The sequence below is a fragment of the Tauraco erythrolophus genome, chromosome 17, assembly GCF_009769465.1.
Source record: "Tauraco erythrolophus isolate bTauEry1 chromosome 17, bTauEry1.pri, whole genome shotgun sequence".
Classification (NCBI taxonomy): Eukaryota; Metazoa; Chordata; class Aves; order Musophagiformes; family Musophagidae; genus Tauraco; species Tauraco erythrolophus.
In genome coordinates, this window is record NC_141481.1 from 6,692,955 (window position 1) to 6,716,715 (window position 23,761).

Consider the following 23,761-nt stretch of genomic DNA (forward strand, 5'->3'; position numbering starts at 1 on the left):
GGGGCTCTCGCCTAGGCCATGGCACAGGCGCTCTGCGTGAACGGACACAAACGGCCCGCCGCGGCCGAGGAGGGCGCCGGGGAAGGGCGCGCAGCTCGGAAGCGGAGGAAGACGGGTGGCGGCGGCCAGGCCCGGCAGGTGAGCAGCGGGGCGGGGGTCGTGAGGAGAACGCCGCGGGCTGTGGCCGCGCCTCGCTTACAGCTCCCTTTCGGCGGGTTCCGTTTGTCGCGCGTTAGGGTGCTGGCAACGCGGCAAAACCGTGTTTGGCTGGCAGTCTTGCTACAGGGCTGGCTAACGGTAATACCGACAGAAAACGGCTTCGTTTCTGCTCCAAGAAATACGGAAATGAACTCATTTGGAGTGTTAGGTGTTTACGTTTTAGGAATTTTGCTAGAAATGCGCTTTCCAGTATCATTGTTGCCTAAAGAAAGTAGATCTTGAAAGGAACGTTGTGTCTGCTCAGCACGTTCACTCCTGAAGGATGAGAATCAACCCAAAGTGTCACCCTCACGGTAACACCTTGCCCACCCAGCTTACAACTTAGGTAGTGCCCGGCGTGGGACACGAGTAAGCGTGTCTGACCTGTGAGATCAGCCTTGTTCGTACCCGATCAGAGGCTGCAGTTCCTGCGGCTGGCAGGTGGCCTTTGCTCGGTGAAATTAAACTTCTGCTGCTTGGTTGTGTTTTGTTTTGCAAAGCTCTAATGAGGCTGAATTGAAAGCAACAGTGTCATTACTCATTTGTCTAACTTAGCATGAGAGGTGAGGGACCAGCAATTACACCACCCGATGTTGTTATTACCAGATGTTTCTTAACCACTTGAACCTCAAAGGTGGTCACCTCTGTTTAGCTTGCTTACCCATGCACCAGCTCAATCCCATGTGGGCAGGCTCAGTCAAAGTTAATGAGCGCAAGGCTTGTTAGCATGGTGGGGGAAACACGACTTCTGGTAGTTGATTATCCTGTGGGATTTTATGCTTTGTAGTGTGCTGTGGAGTTTTTTCCCCCGTATGCTGTGACGTCTTTTCATCACATCAAAAAAAGAGTATCTTTCAGATTTTTACAGATCAAAGACGCTCCATTGGAACAGGCCACATGGTCAGTGGAGGTCTCCAAAATCCTGTGTTTACTTGCTGGCTTTTAGGAGGATTTGTGCATTTAGGCTTAAAGAACTGTTGTGTGAATGCATGGTATGGTCTCCACTGCATCTCATCTACTCGATGCTTTCTTCCTGCAGTTTCCTTGGATTTTACTGAAACATTTTCTTTTCCTGCAGGGGTCAGCAAACCCATCTGCCAAAACAAGATCACTTAACGTAAATGAAGTAAATGGGTTTCAGCAAACCCTTACATGAAGTGGCTGCATATAACACTTATAAAATTGCCCAAAGCTTTACAGCAGCAAGTGAGTGAATGGGTTGAGAGAGCAGAACGTTGTGTTTGGAAATCAAATATCTTTAAGTCTCCTTACTACATACATCTACTTACGTTAATCTTTTATTTAATAAATCTTTGACATTAGAGTACCTGGGTTACTGAAATGTCGATGGTAAATTTAATATTAAAGTGTGATCTGAAAGGAAACTTTTGCCTGTAATGAGTGGAAGAGTTATTTTAAATGCAATTGATTGTATCCAGATAGTAAATAGTTTCCTTTTACCATATAATTCACTTAATTTTCCGTGAACTTGTGTGATTACTTAAAACCTTTCTTCACCAGCGTTTCCCTTTTTACAGGAAAAGTCATCTCACTTGTCAGCAGATTTATTTGGTGAGGACTGCGAAATCAGCCATGATCAGCTATATGAGCTGTTAAAGTATGCAGCTTTGGGAAAATGCCACAATGCAGCACAACCCAGGTAGAACACACTCATATTTGAGAATCAGCTCTGCCTCATGTCCTCAAGTGTTGTGAAAACGTACCTAAAGGCGTATTGGCCATGCTGGTTTTGGAATTCCTGCACCGCAGTTACCCTAATGACAGCCTGTAGTATGTAGATACAGTTGTTGTTAGGCTTGGCCAGAGACCGGAATTCCTCTTCTGACAAAAATCCTACCATTTCATAGTTTTGTTTCATGCAGTTATCAAAAACTGAGGAATTTTGTGGAACAGAAGAAGCTTCACACACTGAGAAATGAAATACCATGTTGAAAATATTAAGACAACACAAAAAATATTAGCATGTTTCTTGTCAGATATAATTGAAGCAGGATATTCTAGAGTCTTTTGGGAACAACATTTTAATCACACTGCCCTTTTCCAGGGCAATTTCTCAGCAATGGAAGGGAAAGACTGAGGAGGGTATATAACCTTGGATGGCAAAAATATAATGAAATGTAATGAATCTTGACACGAAACTCAAGGCAAAAATGATCCCACTTGAGATTTTTAGTAGTGAATAGAAAATGATTTTGTGAAACTTTTTTTTGATGCATTAATTCACTAGGCTGCATCACTGCAGCTGAAGTTATTTGTGTATTCACATTTGGATGCATATAAATGAGATACAAATGTCTCGAAATGGTACTGCAGCAGAATTTTGCTATAACTCATTCTTTCTCTGTCACCCACGTTGTGTTGCTTCCAAGAATATGTGGCTTTTTGAGATAAACTAGAAAGTCTCTTCTCATTGAAATAATTTGGCACTTTGCCATTCACTGACTTAAAAGCTGGGCTGGTTCCAAGTTTGTTTTTAAGAGTGCTTGATAATTCTTTTGCTTTGATTTTTTTTTTTTTTTTTTTTTAAAAAAAACTGCAGCTGGTGCCGTATTTATCACCAAAGCCACCTGGCTGGGGTTCTGGTTGTTGTTCTACATGAAATGAGCCAACTCCATTTCTACAAATTCTATTTGCAGTTCAAACACCTCAGAAAAGTGTTCCGGCATGTAAGTCCCCAGACTGTATTGCTGTCTTCTAAACTTCTTCTAGTCCTGAAACCATCTTCCAAGGATTGATGGCTGCAGTGAAATTGTTGCCTTTTCCGATAGGAAGTGGCCATCTTTGACTCGCAGAACAAGCTAATGAGAAGATCTATTTGTAGCCTTTGTCAGCTCAGAACAAAGGCCAAGGCTTTGATATTAGAAACAGGTTTTCAAGACTTACGTCTTTGAAGCCTTACCAGGTGAAACGTGTATTGATGTTTCAGTCCGCTGACTGTTACGCTTCCCCCATCTTCAGGATGCCAGTGAGATTAAAAATATCTCAGTTCATCTGGAATTTACTCTGAGTGAAGAGACTCTAAATAGCGTTATGCTATTCCCACTCGTTGAAAAATCTCACTATTTGCACTTTATGTCAAGTTTCTCCTATTTCCCAAAGATACTATTAAAAGAATTATTTTAATTTTCTGAGTCACAAGCAGTATGTTTGAATATTGCTTTCTTTTGAAGAAAGAAAGAAGCACTTCGATTCAGACTTCTAGAGAATTCTCCCTGAACTGCAGCAAATGCAAATCACAACTTAACTGGAAAGTCTGGAACTTGTTTTAGTTTCTGTCAAAGAAAGTCTTGAGATTCTTGATCGTATCAGGCAAGGCAAAATCTGTCCTTTAGTGCAAAGAATCCTGTGTCATCTGACATTAAAACAGATTTGATTTGCATTGGGGTTTTTTCCCTTCCTTGGGAAAACACCAAACTCATTTCCACTACTTCTTTATCCATCCTCCTCTAAATTTGGCTAGTTTGGGGATCAAGAAACATCTTATTTGCTTGATATTACTGCTCCTGTTTCAAAGTCTCTAACACATCTCTCTTTTCAGAGATTCACATTAACGCCTTCCGCTACCTTCCTAGCCAGCCTGTATGGAGAAGGAGCAAACCTGAAACCTCGAAACACTGCACAAGGTATCTTGCCTGGTTTTGCGTCATCTTTCACACACAGTGATTCACTTTCAATAGAATTTTATGACTTTTCATCCTGAGCAATCCCAGCGTGCTGCTATGGTAAACTTGTTTACAAAGGAAAACACGCAGTGGCTTAAACCATGAGACTGGTTGCCTTGACTAGTTCAGTAACTCGCCGTTTGGCTTATTGTCACAAGTAAATGCAAAAAGCAGAGAGAAAGTTTTTAACATGTTTAATCCAAAATGCTGATGCTTTGTTACTCGTTTTGTGAGTATTTTATTCTAAGATGTATCTAATAAAAGATACAGAGATATAAATTCAAGCTAAGTAGTGATTCATTTCTTCTGACAAAGACCTGGTGTATTGACAACTGATTTCCTATTTTTGCGCTCTTTATAGAGGTGATTGTAATCCAACAGGCTTGTACAAAACCTGCAACCTGTGAACTTCTCTGAAATTGTTAGAAGTGTAACAGAGAATCTTGAATTCAAGTCTTAAACGGGAGAATGAACAGCCGTTACTTTCAGTGTATTGACAAAGTCCTCTAGCACCCTGAGTGTAAACCTACCGCAAAGTCACAGATCTGAGATGTCAGGTACATTTTGCTTTTAAGTGCAATCTGGAGAGAATCTCCTACGGGATAATTTAACTTTATATAGCTGTGGATTCTGGTATCAGTTCGGTGCCTGCTTCTTTGTGAGCCACACTTGGAGCACGTTTTCTCCTGATGACACTTACAGGAAAGAATTTCACAGAGAAGGGAGAAAAGAACTTCTTTTACAGATTACAGGAAGTAACAGATGATTACGTCGTCATGCTTGTGAGGCAAGTTTGTTCTCTACTTCTGAAAGGAATGTGCGACAGAGACTTGTGATGTGTGTACAGCAGTGTCAGTATCTGAACTGGGAGTAAGATTCAAGTATCCTGAATATCAAGTATATTGTAATATAGAGAGAGTATATACACTATATGTGTTATACATAGTATTGTGTGTATATAATTATGTATACATAATGTGTATATAGTGTGTATATGAATACACTATATGAGATACAAACTGGAGAGTGGGATATAAAAAAATAAACTGGAGATAGACAGATGGAGATACCTGTCTGTTTGTCTGTCTATCTGTATCTCCAGCTTATTGTTCCAGGTGGTTTTTTCCTTTGAAATGGTGTAGCCTCTTAGTGCGTATGCTAATGCAGAAAACTGACTGCAAGTAGAGAGTGCTACCTGAGCTCGACAGATGCTTCTGTATTTTACAGGTTTGACTTCTGCTACCAGTGAATGTATTCCTAAAAGCTCAGACTTGCAATGTGATCCCATCATTCGGAAATACGGAGAAAAAAAACGAGGCCTTACTAGCTATACTCTAACTTTAGAAGAGCAGAAAAAAAATGACTATCCCATAAAAGGTCAGTTTTTGAGGGCTTTTGTTTGGTTGTTTTGTTGTGGTGGTTTTGGTTGGTTTTTTAATGTTGACAGTTAGGGATATGTTTCATTATGTAAGATGTACGAGGAGTTTTAGAAGAGAGACGTCTGTTTCTTACTTGTGAGTATCTTTTCATTCTAGGCTCCCCTGGCTGTAAGGGCTACGTATATACAGAGTGTGATCAGCAAAGGACGGACAGCAGCCCCCTCTTTGGTCTGGATTGTGAAATGGTAAAAATAAATGTGTGTGGCCTTACAAAATAGTCAAGCAACCAAACTCCTACCAGCTATTCTAAAGTGACCCAAGCACCCTGTGTATTTGCTAAACCAGTTCTGATATATGAATATCTGCTGCCAGTCCCTTCATTGATGGTACCAGTGCTACTGCAGCCATGGGAAGGACTCGGGAAGTGGTTCTGGCATCGAGACAGAAATGTCATCTTGAGCAGCGCAGCAGAGAGCTCAGTCCTACATTGGCTGTCAGAGCAGCAGCTGAATCTGCCAGGCCCATCAGCAATGCTGCAGTAACCTCTGAGACTGCTGTGGAATTCCTCTTCTCAGCCCTCCCCAAGGTTTGGGAGAGGAAAGATACTTCCCTATCAGGCATCTTTCCTTTAGCCATCGCAGTTCTAGCAGTGTGCTGTGGTGAAGATTCCTCCTTTAGTGCAGTGTTGACCTTGCAGAGATGCCTCTTTGGCATCAGCATTGAGTAACTAACGAGACAACCTGTGCTCTGCTTTTAAATCTTTTCTGGTGAAGATGGTCTCAGTGACAGCTCTGCAGTGCAGAGCACAGACTGGATTCTGTGAAATTAGCACTTCTTTATAATGGTTTTCTTTGTGTTGTGCTTGCCTGTGTGTTTGCTGTACTCATGGAGGGCATTTAACAATTAAAATGGAGCATGCTACAGTATAAAACAACTAGCTAGGAGTGGTAGATCTCCAAGTTGAGTAACTCCTTAGTAGTGATGCTGGCTGCAGCCAAAGCACATGTGAGCTAAGGTTTTTGAGTGGCAGCATCATGCGGATTCAACAACTGCCTCTGCTTCTTCCTGACAGTGCCTGACTGCAAAAGGGAATGAAGTCACTCGTGTCTCCTTGGTGGATGCACAGGGTCAATGCCTCTTGAATGAACTAGTCAAACCTGAAAGCACTGTAGTGAACTACCGCACCAGGTGACTTGCACAGAAGTTTCTTACCTCTTTAGGGCTGCAACCCTTTCAAATTAAACCTGTTACACAGGACCTTTTAGAACACTTTGGTTTGCACAGATGTCTGCTGTATTTTACTCAGTATTAAGAACACAGTTCTTGCTACGTGATTAGAGTAACTGACATCTTCATGTGTACACTCTCTGCTCCATAGTGCCCATGTGGCTAGGCAGACGCATTATCATTCTGCAGCGTTCTAGGAAAAGTCCTGTTACAGATTAATGATACACACTACAAGTTACTCTACTGCTGGCTAGCTACAGGATAAGAGTAGAGGACTGCAGTCTGCTCTATAGCTAAGTTTGCTCGCCTGTAAAAGATGAATAGAGCAGTTCATCAGCTTTCGCACGCCTCTAGGGCTGGGCTCAGGATTTTAACAAAAGCAGGCAAAAGTCCTGTCTTTTCCAAAACTTTGCCCAGCTTTGTCCAGGAGGTGACATGCCAGTCCCCTCAGGTTACTTGGAAGCATCTCTTTCCACCATCAGTCTTGCAGTGTTTCCTTACCTGTGCTATCTGATGCTAACAACTGCATCACTGAAGAATAAGTTATAGTTGAGAGAGAGAAACTTTTGAAACAGATGTGGTAGAACTCGTAGCAGTTTAATTTACCTGCAGTATATCCTCTTATGCTGGAACAGAAAGCAGTAATAGCATTCTGTCATTAGTTACACTGAGTTCATTGTTCAGATGCCCTGCTTGTAATATTCTGCAGTAGGTGCTGTTGCTAATGTGTTGCTTTTACCTCATCCAACTTTTTTTTTTTAAGATTCTCAGGAATCACAAAGAAAATGCTTCTTCCAGTGAAAACAAGACTGCGAGACATCCAAACCAGACTGAAAAAAATGCTTCCCCGTGATGCAGTATTGGTGGGTCATTCTTTAAATGGTGATCTTCAGGCTTTGGAAGTGAGTATGCCTTTAAGAGTATTTTTCCCACTCCATTGATACTCATTTCAGATCTGATAACTCCAAAGAAGTCTTTTTTTTATTAGTGAACACTTGTTAATTGTTTTTTACTATCAATAGCTTTATGTCTGTAAGGATTTAAAAGAGAAAGACTCTCCTTATATCTATAAAAGAGAACCGAAAGGAAGGGAGGAGTCTGTCCATAGATATGGTTGCAACAGAAGGTTTACCTCTGCTTCAGCCAGGTGCTTTTGACAGCTGTGTCATGGGAAGAACTGAATCCTCTATTTAATTTAACCAACCTAAAATGCTTGAATCATAATTAATCTTTCTTAACCCAATCTAGGTCTCCCAGTAGACTGTTAGAAAGGAGAGTTGGGCTTGTGTCGTGAGTCCACCTTCTCTCTTGCTGTGGACCAGTTCTATCCATGAGAAACTGGCAACTGAAATGAAAAGACAGAGGCACAGATAACAATGGAGTTATTGCCCAATTCTATATGACTGCTGTTCTTAAATTAAACTGGTGATGTTTTCTCTCCTACAGATGATCCACCCCAGTGTTATTGATACTTCATTGCTTTTTGCCAGAAATGAAGGTCGAAGATTTAAGCTAAAATTCCTAGCTAAAGCTGTTTTAGGGTAAGATTATTAATGTACTGTCATGGGAAATATTAGAACCTGTCGGGCAAGGGGTCAGTGTCTTGCTCTTCCACTAGTAGCATCACTAAAATTCAAAAGAAAGGAGCACGCTGTGCAAAGAGACATGGTAGAGAAGAATTTACTGCCTGCTTGAAACATCAGGCAGCATAATAAATTGGCTTGCCTTTGAGCAAGCAGGGACGCAGTGACACAACCAGATTTGAGTCCTGGCAAAACTAACCTTTCTGCAGGTCTGTGGCAGTACCAACGTATTGAATTGTAGAGCAACAAAGACACTGGCTCACACAAATGAGATATGTTGCAGTTGGCAAGAAAGAAAGGCTAATGTATGGAAGTATGATTTGCTGACTTACATCATATTCCCCAGGGTGCTACTGGGGTAGTATCTCTTAGCGATACAGTTCTCACCATTCGCATACTGAACATTAATACTCTGCAGTGACAAACTTCACTGAGTTGGAGGTTGCCTCCCTGTCTGTGTGCAAATTGTGAGTTGGGTCATTGGTCAAGGAAGAAGTGAAATTAAAAACAGTCATGCCTCAGCGTACCAAGTACTAGCACTGCTTCTGTCAAACCTGGTAAACAGTGTTTCGCTCAACATTGCAAAAACATTTCTTGCAGTAACTTTTCGGAATATTTCACAAGAATGCTGCTGCACAGAACTGAAATCCCTTTTGGAGAGGGGAAAGCTATTTTGCCCGAAAAGGACCCAGTTTAGAAAAGACAGGATGTTGGTCAGTGTGGAAAAACAGATAACCTGCCTGTACACCTAATTTTGATGCCCTAGGAAGGAGATTCAGTGTGAAGAGAAGCTTGGGCATGATCCCGCAGAAGATGCTAGAGCTGCATTGGAATTGGCTCAATTCTTTATTGAGCAAGGACCAGCAAAGGTAGCTGTATCTATTTAATATTTCTGCCCTTAATCACAGTACCAGTTGTGCTTATGAAGGAAAAAACCCACATTCCTGCCCATCCTCTTGTTGATTTAAAAGAGAAAATGGAGCTATGATAGAGGCCTCAGTTTTGACAGCTTGTTACTTTCAGCATATATCCAGGTATCTTAATAACCTGGAGCATGACCAGTGTTTCAGTACTCAGACACTGATGTGAATCAGCATTGCTGCTGATTTTGAAGAGAGGCATTGGGTAAAAAAGGATTCAGACACTTCCAGGCCTGCAGGGCTGCCTGTCATTTTTCCAGATGAAAGAAGTGAGAGACCTTGTATGTTGTGGCAGTGATTCACCTGGTTTTATGTGTCTTTCGCTTGCGTTGTTGATTTCTGAGAGAAGTTTTTGGAGATGATTGCTGGTTGATGGTGTGAATGCTGTGTGCTTGAAAATGGCAACAGAAAATAATAAGGCAAGAAATCAATGCCTGTGTTTCTTCACTACTGTGGAGTGTGCCTGGGTGACTCATAGAGAAAGCACATGCTTTTTGTTAGTTACAATTAGCTGAGATGAAAGCCTTCTTCCTTCCCCAAGGTAGCAGAACTAAACTTGGAGATGCTTCTGACAACTGAAAAACTGGCTGAGGTCTCACAGAACAAAGCTGCGTTACAGCCACAAGGATTTAGGGTCCAGAAACAGCTGAATGAGACGTCACATTTATTCAAACCATGGTAATAAGATTCTCAAATATGCATGTTTTTCCTTCAGCTGAATCCTCAGTAAAATCAAAGTGTGTTATGTTTTTTCAAAAGCCATCAGGATCTTCAGAGAGACACAAATAATTGTAGGATAGCACTGAAGAACTTTCAGAAGTTGCATCTTAAATTTCACAAAGCGTTTTCTAGGCTTCTTTTGATGTTGAGGACAAGAATATTCTTTCAAATTTCTTTAATTAACTGTATTGTTTTTCTCTGACAAGCATTTCTTGAAAGCTTTTAATTCACCATATTGATAAGTGCTGTGATTCACAGCTTGCTTCTCTCTGCTAGTTTTTTAGACTACCTGCAGGTGATGGGCCAAAAACCCCTCCTTTTGGGCAGACAGGAACTAGACTCTTCTGGCCCGTGTCAGAGTAACACGAGCACTTCAAACAAACAGGTGAATGGACTTAGAGTGGGTCGGTCTAAGCAAGCATCAAAGTAGTTCAAAGTTGTTCTTGTTCTGGGGGTGGGTAGTGAGTCCTATTTTAAACAGCTGACTGACAGTACTGTTAGCAATAGTGTTAATACCAGGTCAGCTAAAATCCATTTTAACATTTCGGAAATAAGCTTTGATCCTCTACATCCTCTCATGACTCACTAAAGAAGAATTTCTGCCTGAAGGCTTCCTTGGACAATAATGAAAATTAAAGTTGGGAATTAAGTTCAATAGCTTTGTTTCTCCTTTGCAGTGCAATTGTCTTGTACTTTTTCGAGCCTGGTATACTCTTTTCCCTCCAGATTCTTCAGAGAGCCTTAGAAGATGTTCCCCTGTCCACATTCAGTATCATTCAGTTCAGTTTGGGTCCAGAGTACATTGCATCTCTCCTTCATGCTGGATTTTGTGAAAAGGTACTGTTTTTTTTATTTAGAAGTCTTCATTGCTCAGCTTGGAAAGAGATGATTTTTATCTAGTGGCACCAAGTAGTTAGTTCCTTTGCTTTGTGAAGTTCCTTCTGTAATCTGTGTTCCTACAGGTGAGAAGCAAGCTGACTGACATGCTGACAATTTACGCAGGTCCTTTCGAAGAAAGCTTTTGCCTCAAGTCTGTTAAAAAAGAATTTGGGAGGTGTGGACCAATCCAGTCTCTTACAGTGGTAAATGAAACATACCAGGTGAGGAGCACTCAAAGCATTAAGCTTCCTGACAGGCATGGAAGGCCTGAGTAATCTCTTGGAAAGATATGGATTAGAGCCACTGAAATACCAGTTATTCTGTTTGTTCTTTTTTTCCTGGTGATTTAGTCACTGGCTACAACAATTCAAGATATCTAAAAGCTGTTTCACACAATGACAAAAATAAACATAGCTCAGGTGGCTTAACTGCGCTGTTCAAGACTTTGAGCATTGGAGAAGCTGAAAGAACTGATATGCTAAGGCCTTTAATGGCAAAAAAAAATAGTTGTTATTAATTGACGAGCTAATTGAAGGTTGTTGTTTTTAACTGCTATGGTATATGGAGTGTTATATGTATTACCCTCTAAACCTTTTTATATTCTATTTTTAAAAGAAAACACAAGTTTATAGAGACCTGACTTTTAAAAAGGGAGAGCTAATATGTCATATTGATAAGCCTGAAGTCTCTTATCATTCTGTTTCAAGCCCTATGTCTGTATCCAATACGAAATGCTGGAAGCTGCCCAGCTTGCTGTGGAAAGCCTGAACGGAGCTGAGGTGGCAGGATCCTGCATTAAGGTAAACAATGCAAACAGCAAAAGCCTGAGTTATGATGTTGAGCACAGAAACAGCATCCAGTATGTCTCTTTTAACATCTACTCACAGCATAGTGTCTGGGCAAATACTGGCTGGTTGTGCTGTTACCATCTCCCTGTCCTTGCACAATTTAGGGCCACTGGCAGAAAGGAAATGGTTGTAGCCCTCTTTCTTCCTTTCTGCCTGTCAGCAGAAGGGGGTTAGAAAGCATTCTGACCTTCAACTGCAGCTTTAAAAGGAAGAGCCAAGTAACAGAGCATAAAAATGCCATATGCAAGTGTGGGGTTCTTAATTTTATAGTGTTTCTGCATTACAAACATGATCTCGCTTCCTTTTTCATAATTAAGTTAGCCTTCATTAGTCTTTATTTTTTTTTCAAGGGAGGGGAAAATAGCTTGTCAACTTTTGGTAATGGGAGAAAATAATTTAAAGTGGAAGCTCAGAACACCAAGCTGCTTGGGTTGATGTGCTGTGTTTGTTCCTGCTGAATCCACCCCAGGTTCAGAGACCTGTCACTGCAGCAATGCTGGACTGTGATGTTTTGATAAAGGAACTAGAGCTGGATGTAGAAAACGAAGGCATGATTTACGTGGCAGGTATAAAGAAGTCATTAACAGAGACAGACTTGCAAGAAGAATTCAGCCAGTTGAAAGACCTGGAAACACTGTTCCTGCCAAAGGATCTCCAGAGTGGAAAGCACAGGAACTGCTGTTTCCTTAGTAAGTAGCTTCACACACAGCCTACTTCTTTCCTTCAAATAAGCTCACTCAGCAGCCCTTGGGACTTTGCACAGACACAGCAAGAGCTACTGCAACTCATATGCTCAAAGTGATAGTATTTAAAATACTCCAGTGAAAGCAGGTATTGTTTGGACAAACAGTTTACAGCTAAATATTTAAAAGGGAAAAAAAAAAACCAAACCCATGCTTAAAAAAAAAAAAAGATCTTTACTTAGAATAAGTTCCAGGATAGTTCATTGGCTCTGGTACTTTGACATGAGGGCTGGCTACTGTGCAGCTTCACACAGACAAGTAATCACCTCTAAAAGGTGGAGAGAACAACTGGCTGAGTGCTGCTGCATTTCTGGCATTTCTGTAGTCTGATGTTTACCTGTAACAAGATGAGGATCTGCTTGCTGTAGTGATTTCAGTTTCTCATCTCCCTCCTGCTCCACACCTTTATCGCATCCCTCCAGGTACCAAGGAACAGAGCAGCAACATCACTGTCAAAGCGTGTTCCCTTTCTCTTTGTGTTTCAGAATTCCAGACATCACAGAGCGCGGTGGACGCTCTCGAAGTTATAAACGGATGGATTGTGAAGGGTAGCAAACTAAGAAGTAGGAATGCTCTTGCTTCAGGTCACCTCTGGAGATGGATTTGGCAGATGAATCACAGCAATGGGAAGCAAGGAGGAAACATCTTATACGAGAAAGTGGAGCAGCTGTCTGACTGTGTGAGTTTAAGGCTATGCTGGTGGTGGTGCAGTTGGTGAGGATGTTAGCCCTGGGAAGCAGGAGTGCTGATGTTGAGCAGACTGAGGTGTAGAGCTGCATCTAACAGAAGGGTCTCCTTGTGCTGGAGCAGAGACGCTGCCAACAATCAGTTCCCACAAGGCAGTTTGGAGAGGTAATACTACGTGAGATCATGTGATGTTTGCAGGATACTGTATAACCTTAAAAAAAACCCAACAACACAGCTGCTCAGGGCAGTGAGTGGTGCTACACAGGAACTGAAGCCTACCACTTGGGAGCACACAGAGCAGTGTACAAGTGTAGCAAGCAGTACCGGCATCTGGGAGAGAAGTGACTAGCTGTGTAGCCCTACAGGAAAGAACAGCTCTAGTTGCAGCTCTCATTTTTACTGGAGGAAGCTGTAATTTGAGTAGAGCATGTGGTTCTCCCTGCTGCTGAGCCGTTGCACTGCCAAATGCCAGCCAGTAACAGAATCACTTCTGTCCTCACCCTGACACTGCCCGAGGGTCAGTCTTGCCACATGCACTTTTAAGTGTGATTGCTACAGATGTGCAGATGAATTGAGGATTTTAATACTTCTATTCTGTTATGCAGGAGCAGGATCTAAGGAAAAAGGTGAAGAAGTTAGATCAGCATATCAAAAAGCTTTATAGAAGTCTGCAGAATAACACCCTGTGCATTGTCCTCTTTCCTGGAGTGAACAGGTAACTTGCCACCTATTTCGCGTAGAGCCAAGGAAAATACATAGTCAAGTATTGGTATCTTAACCTGTTAAAAATTAAAACCCTGCACAAGGAAGTTAAAGCCTGAGAGAAGGCCTGATGACGCTGTTGTACTTAGCCTGACTTTCATGCTAGTCCAGTAAAACCTAAACAGTAAGTTCTGCCCATAAGCTATGCCTGATCCAGAACAAGCACAAGTGCTGAAACCTCTGATGCACCTCATGGTCCAGATTAGCAAGGCTGAAGTACACAGTGTTGCTTAATTATACAGGTATTCTCAGTTCACTTACCTTCCCCTGTTGGATGTTTCATCCCTACTGACAGTAAGGTAAGTTTTATGTGCCCAGGAGAGAATCAAGCAGAGTTTCCACAGCAGCCAGTTTTTTGGGTGGTTTTGTTCATTTTTTTTTAAAACCACCTACCTGCTGCAGCCAAGGCACCACCTATCAGCTGTCTTGTGGTACCCTGATGTATGTGCTTCAGCCATAGATGATCAAAGAGGTGGTTCATACCTTCATTCTTATGTGGGGAAACGGTTGGAAAAAAAGAACACTTTCACCAAATCTTTAAGTTTTCATAGGAAAAGGCAAGTCCCAGAGGTGAGTTGGGCTTCAGCGCTAATATCAGAGATGCTTCCAGTTCGGGTGGGCTTCCTGCATTTCAGACCCTGGGGCCTGAACTGCCACAGTCATTCACTGCTTAATTATTAACCAGAAAGGTGAAATCTTTCCCAGGCAGGGCCCTAGTTACTGAGTACATATTTCAACAGTCTTCTTTCTGTTCTCTCACTGTGTCACTGTTCAGACAGTGAAATAGAGTCACATCTACCCTTGCTTTTCTTCACTTTCCCTTCAAGTGGAGGAGTACCATTCCTTGTGGAGACAGAAGGCATGCCCTGAAATAGAGGCAGGGAGAGAGCGCTGCTCGGCAGCATCTCTTCTGCCTGGCTAGGCAGCCAGGCCAGGTTCCCTGCTCTTACTTGCAAAGCTTCCTGAGAACAATCATGCTGCTGTATTATCCTCTGCAGCAAACAGCGTCTCTAGAAGGGAGATGCATCCTGAGCCAAGAGTATATGTAGGCTTAATGCCAGTGACAAACCATTTCAGCAAGGTTGCATGCCAAGGGCTGCTCTTGGCATGATCTGCTGTAATTGTTCAGTTCCTAGTAACTTTTTTTAAAAATAGTATTTTTAGAGCATTGTGTTTGGGGTTTTTTTAATAATTTGTTGTCTTAAGTAAAGCTCATTAAGCTGTTTTCCCTACATGCCAAAGAACAGCATAAAAAGTGAGACAGGTGCATTCAGGCATTTGGCTCCACAAGGTGCCTGTAGAAGCCCATAGAGTCTGGGCTCGTGTGTCAGGCTGCTGAATGGATTGGCAGGGAGCTCCATCCCAGGCTTGGAAGAGGTTTCTTGCCAAGTGAGGTTCCTGTATTAGCTTCCCAGAGGACTGACAGTCCAGAGGCGGCTTCCTGGTTAAAAAGAATGTCAAATAATTGTTGTGTGGAAAAAAAATTACAGTTTTTCCATCTACTGAGCCTGAGGGTTGCAGGCATCTCACTACTAGACCAGCAAGCTTATGTGCATCGTGGCTACCCTGAGCAGAAGTAACATACCTCCTGTTTGTGTTGCAGCATGCATGGATCACAGTCTGGCCTTGGTCTGATGGGAATAAAAGATGACGGAGGGAGGAGTGCTTGTTAAACTGCCAAGTTTTTAAGCGAAGTCTTTTGTTAAGATATTTTTAATTACTTTAAATATTGATGTCTTTGTAAAGATCTCTTACCGTAAGAACAATAGGTTTTCACTCTGTATCTTTTACAAAGTCTAAAAATAAAAGCTATTCAAAACATCTTAAAGCACAAAACCTTTTCCATTAACACTTCTTGCTCTGGCAGTTTTCCTGAGCCATGGGAAGTAGGCAAGTGCTTAGAAAGAGCTGGGGGCAAACCCAGGGGGCGTTGCATAAACGCTGATCAGTATTGGCCTGTAAGATGTAACTCAGCGAGTCGTTCCTGGCCAGAGACTGACATGCCAGCTGCGTTGCCTTCACTGAAACATTGCAGGCTGTAAACCACCAAGCCAAGTTCATGTAGTACCTGCAGCAGCTGCTCAGCAGTTAAAAGCTATTCTCAGGAATTGTGTGGATTTCTGGAAGCGTGTTGTGCCAGCTCTGAAGCAGAGTCCCTGCCTCCTTTCTGGGAAAGTACTGTACTTAGTCCATGGAAAGGAGGAATTGGTGATTCACACTTCTTGGACAATCTCCACTTTCTCCTCCCTCCCTGACCATCCTCCCCCCACACCCCTCACACACAAAAAAAGAAGAAAAAAAAGTGAAGTTACAGTGTGGCTGTGGGAGGGACAAGGGCCATTTTAAGGAAAGCACATGTCTGTGCAAGCTTCACACATGGCCTTCAGTAGGGAGCTGGAAGTGCAGAGTTGCAGTAACTCAGTGCACTACCAGCAGCAGGACGAGGTGATTTGCAACCTGACAACTTCCGTCCTGTGCTTCGCAGCCATTGCCACCGAATGTAAAGACTGCTTGAGCATCTCGTGTTAACACTGAACTTCCAGGCATCAGGATGCCTAGGAGAGCTTTTGGCACTCAAAAAAAAAAGAAAAGGAAACATTTGTTACAATGTTTGAACATGAGACTAAGGGTTTCTTCATATGAATTATATAAGGTGAGAGAAAGATGAGTTATTCTAGACATTATTAAACATAGCTGATAGAATATTTACATTCTCTTGCTTTTCAACCCCAAGGTCATTTCTCTGGTCTCTTGAGCAAACGGCAGCTTATGGAATAGAATTTGGGAGCTGCTGCATGGAGCAGCAGGCAGAAATAAAGGCAAGGAAGCGAAAGGCAAATGCAGCACTAGCCCAGAGGCAGCACTAATGAGCAGGTGGTAGATGCTCAAGTCACTGTCGTTTATACCTAAATTGAAAGCCTCCAAAACTCCTGAAATGAAATCTATTATTAAGCAAAATGGACGCAGCCTTTCTTTTAAAAAGTTACTTTATCCACTCCAAGTGAGCTTGGCATCCTTTGGCTGTAGCTATTGCAAACTTGGGTAAGCATCAACGTCAGTGCTAGTACAAAATGTGAAAGGGAGTCAGTCCCTCTGCCCAGTGCTGCCAGTTCCCTCTGCTGAGCCCAGCCCAGCAGAGACCACCACGGCGTCGGGCAGCTCAGTGGAAGGGGATGAATGACAGACTGACCTCAGCACTCGTCCCTCGGTACCAATACGCTCCTGTTAACACTGTTCACATCCAGCATCTCCTTGACACTTGCACTGCAAAGTTGAAAAAAAAAAAAACAGCTAGTTTTCATTCCCTGCACTTAAAAATTATGTGGTCGCCTCCCTGCAAGGACTGGGCAGGACTTAGTAAGCATCCAGGATTCCTGCTGAGAAACTCTGGAGATGACAAATAAAACTAGCAAGAGTCCTATTTATAGACATGAAAAAATAATTAATTTGTCCCTTTTTAATTGAAAAATGTAAAAAGGACTTAGGCTTTAAATAAGACATTTTGTACAAAGCTTGAGCACAAAAAAGTGAACACCGTGTCATCATGTAAACACCACAAATGTTACTCATTTGTTCAGTAATGCACAGAATAGTGTGCAAGTTCCCTTTCCAGTGGATTAGATTTCTGTAGCTGTTCCCCTCCCTCCCCTCAGACCTTACTGGAATACAGGAAACCCAGAAGCTTTGGAACATTTACAAAGCTACAGTAGTCAGGATACATTGTGACTAAAGGATTTTTTTTTTTTTCTTTAAGGAATTGGTCATTTAAATATACAGAAGTACAATAATCTCACAGGTAAATGAACGGCAGCTTGGATTAGAAAAAGCACCAAAATATTTAATATACATCTGGCACAAATTCCACAAGAAGTCAGTAATGGACAAACCAATGCTTTGCTTATAAGAAAAGTCTCAGACTGCACTTAATGCTCTTCTTCCAAAAGGGACACGACAAAAACATTGCACTCAGGATTGCTATCAAGTAAAGACAACCTTCTTATTACAACCTATTTGCATTGTGCCTTAGATTGCACATTCTGTAAGATGCTGTTTCCATTCTGTTCCAGACAACATCGGTGAGCAAAATTTGATATAAGAAAAGTAATTGTAGAAGTACAAACCAAAATGGGACTCAGTGATGCATCATCTTGAACTTCTCCCACTTTTCCTCTAGATCATTGTTTCAAATTTGGCCACATCCCTTTAAAAAAAAAACTACATGAAACAGAATTTACTCCAGCCATTTTCAAGCATTACATTTACACAGCACTTCTGATACTGCTGTCTGAAAAAAGGAAGCACGGGTCTGCTCCACAACACACAATACATTCATCTTTTCCCAGAGTGAGAAAATTGGATCATACATGGTTCTCTCTTGGGTAGGTCTGAAAAGGCAAAAAGCACTCCCGACACGAAGCATGGCAGGTTTGATCCCATCCACCCTTGCTGGTGTACTGAGGAACGGAGAGATTGAGCAGCTCGTTGTGTTCACCTGCGATTCAGTGAAAGCTGCACGAAGGTGCGCCCTCGTTATTTCCTTACTTCTCTGGGAGCAAACATACTACCAAAAATGCATTCCTTCCATAAAGGGCGGCTTGAAGCTAAATTGGGGCCGAGATCCACAAGCAAGTACTCCAAGAAATCCAGCTGCATCAACTAGCTCTCCCAGGCTGACCCTTCTCCTCCACGCAGCCTGTCAAGGACTTGCTGTTGCTTCATGCCCTCAAGACCAGCCAGTACAAACCCCAGTAGCGCTGGGTCAGGACCTAATCCTGCCAGTTGCATCCACGTCTCTTGGAACTCGAGTTACTCAACAACTAACAGCACGAGGCCCTCCAACCACTCCTGCCAGCCCATCTCCTTTTCAAAAACTGTTCTAAACTTACAGATAAGAAAGCAAGCATATTTTTAAGGTAACTGTTTAGCGTGACTTAAAAAGTCACACCTTCAAAACATTAAGCAGTGTTCTGTGAAGTCCTCTAACTGTAACACATATGGGAGCATAGAAACAGCAGCCAGCCTTCAGCTCCACTGATCCTCTGTGCAGGTTTGCCACCTCTGGTCACACAATCTCCCCTCTCATGGGCCCAGAGAAGAGCAAGAGTCAGCAGTTGTAACTGCATAAAATGGCAACATTCAAGTAAACACACTGATTCAACAGTAGGCAACCTTTAGTCCAAATATAATTTACAGGGACAAAAAAAACCCCAACCAAAATACATCTTTACAGCAAGAACATCAGAGACAGATTTTTTTTCTGCGTGTGAAATGACGCTACCCAAAAAGGGCTTATCTGAAGAGTGCAATTACACAAAGATAGAAGCTTTTTGAAAATAAAAAAAAAGTTGTATAACCTCCAGAACCTGTTGGATTTTAAAACCTAACTACAGAAAGACTGAGGATTGCAATAGTAGCAAGGAACCGCTGTAACGTCAGTGATTTAAGGCAAGCTGTTAGCAGGACTAGTACTTTCATGCTCCTTTTACTTATCATCTCACCCCCACCCTGTTCTCTTGAAATATGTGCCCATACAGATAGTGCAAGAGGTCACACCCCAAAAGCTGCCCTCGAACTGGAAGAATCATCTTGTAGCAACAGTTGCTTCAGCATAGCATCTATTTGGGATTTGCAACGACAGTAATCCTGTTGTAGTTTTTTTGGAGAGGAAAGCAAGGGACAGAGATGTGTTGCATGAAAACCAGACACCACCTAAATGCATTAATGAACACAACTGAGCACCAAAGCCACTCTGGCATCTGCGATACACTTAAGAATGCTCCAGTTTTGCTCAAGCATGAGAGTTTTATCCTGAGCAAGATTCTGACCTCAGGGAAGAAAAGGATGTGTGTAACCTTTACAGTTTGGCAGCTCCCATCTTTGCTGGGTATTACAGGTCCCATCCACCAAGGAACAAATCAGTATTTTTCATCAAAACTAAAATACACTCATGGCACTGCATCAGGTGGGTTCCTAAAGTTTTTTGAGGATAAATGAAAGGCTGATCGCTCCCTCTTGGGGAACAGCTGCTCCATCTCCAATTTATCGCCAGTACAGGCAGCCCAACTGCAGAAGGGGATGCGTGATGACAAAAGCCTCTGAGCCACATGTGATGTAGCTCCAGTCAGTCACTCTATTGCACTCCAAAACTAGCACCCAGGAGGACCGACACTTGCGTTTGCAGCTTGACTTGGCTCCCTTTCAAAGGGTCGACTGCATGCAGATTAAAAGCAGTATACCAAAAAGTATGGCAAATAGATAATACTTTGCTTGAGTCAATTAAAAAAAAATAGATTATTCATCCAGGCATAAAATCCTGGGAGAACAGGATGGTAACCTTAAACTATTCAAGTCTAAGAACAAGAGGTAGAGATACCTATGTACTTCATGGTGAAGGAGTTACAGGCCTCTGTCTTACAATCTCTTGTATTTCAATTCAGTTGACAATGTAAAACCAAAGATTCAATCTTCAATAGTCCAGAGAGAAAATTTTAACACTGGTGGTTTTGTTTGCACACTACAAAACTTAAGCAGACACTTCACTTTCAATACTTATTTGAAAATTTATGTTTTGCTGTATATTGAAACGCTGCCCTGAAGAACTTTGAGTTCCAGGTTAAACATCTTTCTTTTTAATACGAAAGGCTAAATTCACACGTACGCGTTTTGAGCAGAGTGAGCTCAGGGGAAGAACTGTGTGCCCAATTCACTGAGGATCTTCTAAAAAAGGATCACACTGCAGAACACAAGGCTGCAAGACCCAGAAACACAATGACTATTATTTTCCAATGAATGGGGATGATGTAACCTCAGCCAACGAATTACATCACGACTGAGGTGGCTATTAACTATGTGGTGTTTCTTCAACTTTGCTGGGATGTTTTTTTGAAAGAAAAAACTTGGAACTGTATGGAAGATACTTATTTTGACAGTGCCATGAGAATACTAAGGTCACTAGTCAGTGCATAGCCATGTCTGGGAACCACAGGTGACAGGCTAGTACCTGTCTGTCCCGGGATCCATGGGTTCTTCAGGCTCTGACGGACATGCAAGGAGTGAAATAAGTCACAGAGGCGAAGCTGCTGCCCCCCACAGCACTCGGAACCCCCTACCTGACAGCCATGCTGCCCTCAGGAAGAGGGGCCGCATCTGTTTGCAGCCAACTCTGAGTCACTCGCTCATCAGCAGAGCAGGGTGGACTCGTCTCATGCTCTTAAGCATGCCTGGCTGAAAAGCTGCAGTGGCTCAGAGGCTGATTCATGAGCAGATCTGCTGTGCCAGCCCGGGGAAGCCAGTGCTCGTCCTGGGGTGGACCGAACTGCCACAGGCTTCAGCCATCTGATTTTATGTCATCTGCCACACCTTCATTTGTTTTTCCTGTGGTTCTTTCATTATGATTGCACAGTATTAAAAAGCTATAATTCTCCATATAGAATAGCACCAGCAGCAAGTAAACTCACAATTCTGCGTTCAATTGCAATTAATTTCCTTAGTCATGTTTTATGGCCAGCTATGGGCAGAATCTTTCAAATCCTTACTTGAATCAATAGTCTTCAACCTCAGAAACGTGCCCACATAAGTAAGAATTAGCACAAGTGAGCCTCCAGCTGATCTGGGAGCCAAATTTTAAAGGTATTGCAAACTATAATATGGTGCAGGTGATCAGTGTTTCATTACTCAGGAGTAAAGTTTACAGGAGTTGTACTTCTTTGCATAAGGGAAGGCAATAAAATGCCACAGAGCGTGGATGTCAGATCAGTTTTCCAGTATATTACTAAAACTATCTATATAGTTATCTGTAGTTATTTATCCCAAGTTGCAGCAGACTGACTACATGCATCAAGTTTTCTAATGCATACTCTAATTAAAAAAAAAATTAAATAGTTGCAATGGTTTCAAAGATCACATCAGCATCACTGCTTACTACAGTCCTGTGCTCTACACAATAAAAATTAAAATTATATAAAAAATGCAGAGTGAATGTATTTGGCCTGTTCCACAGATATTCACAGTTTAACCATTAAACAAGCACATTTTGAGAGGCTCCAATATTGTTAAAGACTTCTCAGAAACATGTACAAAACCCCACTCCCCCACAGGTACCCCAGCATTACAGAGTACGGTCTATTCTCGTTCAGGATCATAAAAATCACCAGGCAATCCCAGGGAAGGTCTGACACCCTCTCTCACTTTCAGCACTGCCAAAGAGTTGCACCTTCAGCTGCTGGTTCAGGAGTTTAAAACTGATACAGGTCTGGCTTGCATTCTGTAAATGGTAATTAAAAAATTGAAGTTAGGCTAAAAATAAATGGTACTTTGCTAGATAGATCATTTGGCTACTTTTGCAAGTATTCTACCCAAGGGGTAGAGTTGCTTCTGCTAGGCTGGAAGCAGAACAAGAGCAAGGCTGTCCTCTCGTACTGAAAGCAAGGGACTTAAGCCACTGAGAATTTTATGTCCTTTCCCCAACAGGAACTAAGAATTCTCCCTTCCTGTATTTTCACCACCACCATCTTTAAAGAGAAGTTGTATTACATTTGATGCACTAAAATTGCTAAGCCTTGATGTGCCACGGATTGATTTCCTTACTGCAATCCACATTCAGACCTTAAAGAGCTCTATCCCCTCATCCTTCAGAGCTGCTGCAGTTTAGCATGTAAATCAGTAGCAGCAGCTGTCATGATTTTGCGTGCACGTGCATGCATGGGCTGTCCATTTCAAGAGTTAGTTTTCAGACTCTGGACATTTTAAATTCCCTTCAGGAAAAAAAAAAATGAAGTGATGAACAAAGCATTTAATAGCAGAATGAATGAGTAGTCCCAAACTTATAAAAACCGTCTTCATTTACTATCAAATCAGTCTCCCTTTGGAACTTTTGCTATCAAAGGAGCCTCTGTTGGCAAATTTTTTTTCTTTTTAAAAAAAAAAAAAATAACAGCACCAGCAAAAGTCTCACCATAAATTCAATTATACAAGCACAAGTGCTTTGGCCTGCTTTGCGCACCAAATCAGAATAAGGTTTTGCTGCCAAACAGTGCTTGTGCCATGGTAGCTTGGAAGGTTACAGTAGCAAGGACGAAGCTTGGGGTGTATTTACCTATAATACAGCAAGTTCAGGGCTCCCCTCCTCAGCTGCATCTGGAACAACTGCATTTGTTTTCCACAGCTTAACACGTCTCCCAGCAAGAGCTTGCAGAAGCAGCATGGACCAAACTCTTTATTAGATGAAAGAGATGCTATCTGTGGCTTGTGGGTTTGTTTTTAAACAGTGTTCAATACCCACATTTTGTTAGTGATTTATGAGCTCAGATCCTAGCTATTGCATAGGCTGCACACCAGCAAAGCCAGTGACAGAATTCAGGCAGATCCTCCTCCTCCTCTCTGCTAACCCCTCTGAGGCACAGCAGCTGTGCAAAGCATGCCATCCTGGATCCAGTGACAAGCTCGCCACTTAAGATCTGTTTCCCTTTAGCTTTAAAACCCTTATATCGCAAAAGTCATTCGATGCTATGGATGACTGTCCAGGTTTTTTTGGTTTGGTTTGTTTGTTTTTAATAGAAGCTGGTTTATGATCCTTAAATGCAGCTCTGAAAAATTAAAAGGTGTGTAATGCAAGTGTATCAAATTCAATAAGCCAGTACTTAGCTCTATAGAAGGCCTTGGCAATCATCCCTTTTACCAAAAGGCGTAAAAAGTTGACATACTAAAATTAAAAAAGGTAGCATCAATAACCAAAAAAAGTTTCAACCAGTGTTAATAAAACTCCCTTTAAGTCACAACAGTTTCAACAGGCAAATAGTCCCAATACAGGCATTGTAAAATAATAAATTGACTCCTATCCAAATATTATCAAACCAGTCTAAAAATGACTCATCTACACTGTTGTCATTAAGAACACATTAAGAATTCACTTTGTCATCAGATGCCGATATTGTTGCTCCAGAAAGTGTGGAGTACTAACTGCAATTTAGCAATTAAACAGAGGTCTTAAAAAATTGGTTCGTCAATATTAATGCAAAAGATAGTTCCTTACATAGAAGTACTGTGCTTGCCAGACAAGTAAGATAATACTCTAGGTATAAATCAAACAAATTAAAGCAGAATTATACCACAGTTTTCCTTGAAGACTTAGGGT

At 41.9% G+C, this 23,761-nt stretch overlaps 1 protein-coding gene across 7 annotated transcripts; it reads left to right on the forward strand.

Moving 5' to 3' along the window:
- The first annotated feature begins 18 nt into the window (after positions 1 to 18).
- On the forward strand, positions 19 to 22,355 carry REXO5 (RNA exonuclease 5). 7 transcript variants are annotated; one of them, XM_086622191.1, is made up of 20 exons: positions 107 to 138; positions 1,277 to 1,404; positions 1,737 to 1,858; positions 2,759 to 2,885; positions 3,758 to 3,842; positions 5,109 to 5,258; positions 5,417 to 5,505; positions 6,333 to 6,448; positions 7,251 to 7,389; positions 7,934 to 8,028; positions 8,837 to 8,939; positions 9,532 to 9,668; positions 9,987 to 10,095; positions 10,437 to 10,547; positions 10,673 to 10,810; positions 11,297 to 11,389; positions 11,907 to 12,126; positions 12,666 to 12,859; positions 13,473 to 13,582; positions 15,233 to 15,474. In XM_086622191.1, the coding sequence occupies exons 2-20, from the start codon at positions 1,351 to 1,353 to the stop codon at positions 15,300 to 15,302; spliced, it is 2,262 nt and encodes a 753-aa protein (XP_086478317.1). In that variant the 5' UTR covers positions 107 to 138; positions 1,277 to 1,350; the 3' UTR covers positions 15,303 to 15,474. The 7 variants fall into 7 exon arrangements, 6 of the variants coding, with proteins under 6 accessions (XP_086478315.1, XP_086478317.1, XP_086478318.1 ...); XM_086622189.1 differs by lacking the exon at positions 1,277 to 1,404 and having other exon boundaries at positions 19 to 138; positions 15,233 to 15,475; XM_086622192.1 differs by lacking the exons at positions 107 to 138; positions 15,233 to 15,474 and adding an exon at positions 17,384 to 22,355 and having other exon boundaries at positions 665 to 1,404.
- The last annotated feature ends 1,406 nt before the right edge of the window (positions 22,356 to 23,761 follow it).

Bases quoted from the DNA above. Each gene is read 5' to 3' on its own strand.
- REXO5 (XM_086622189.1), top strand. From the start codon at position 19: ATGGCACAGGCGCTCTGCGTGAACGGACACAAACGGCCCGCCGCGGCC. The intron at 12,127-12,665 runs GTAAGTAGCTTC...TTTGTGTTTCAG, and splicing joins CAGGAACTGCTGTTTCCTTA to AATTCCAGACATCACAGAGC. The intron at 13,583-15,232 runs GTAACTTGCCAC...TTTGTGTTGCAG, and splicing joins CTCTTTCCTGGAGTGAACAG to CATGCATGGATCACAGTCTG.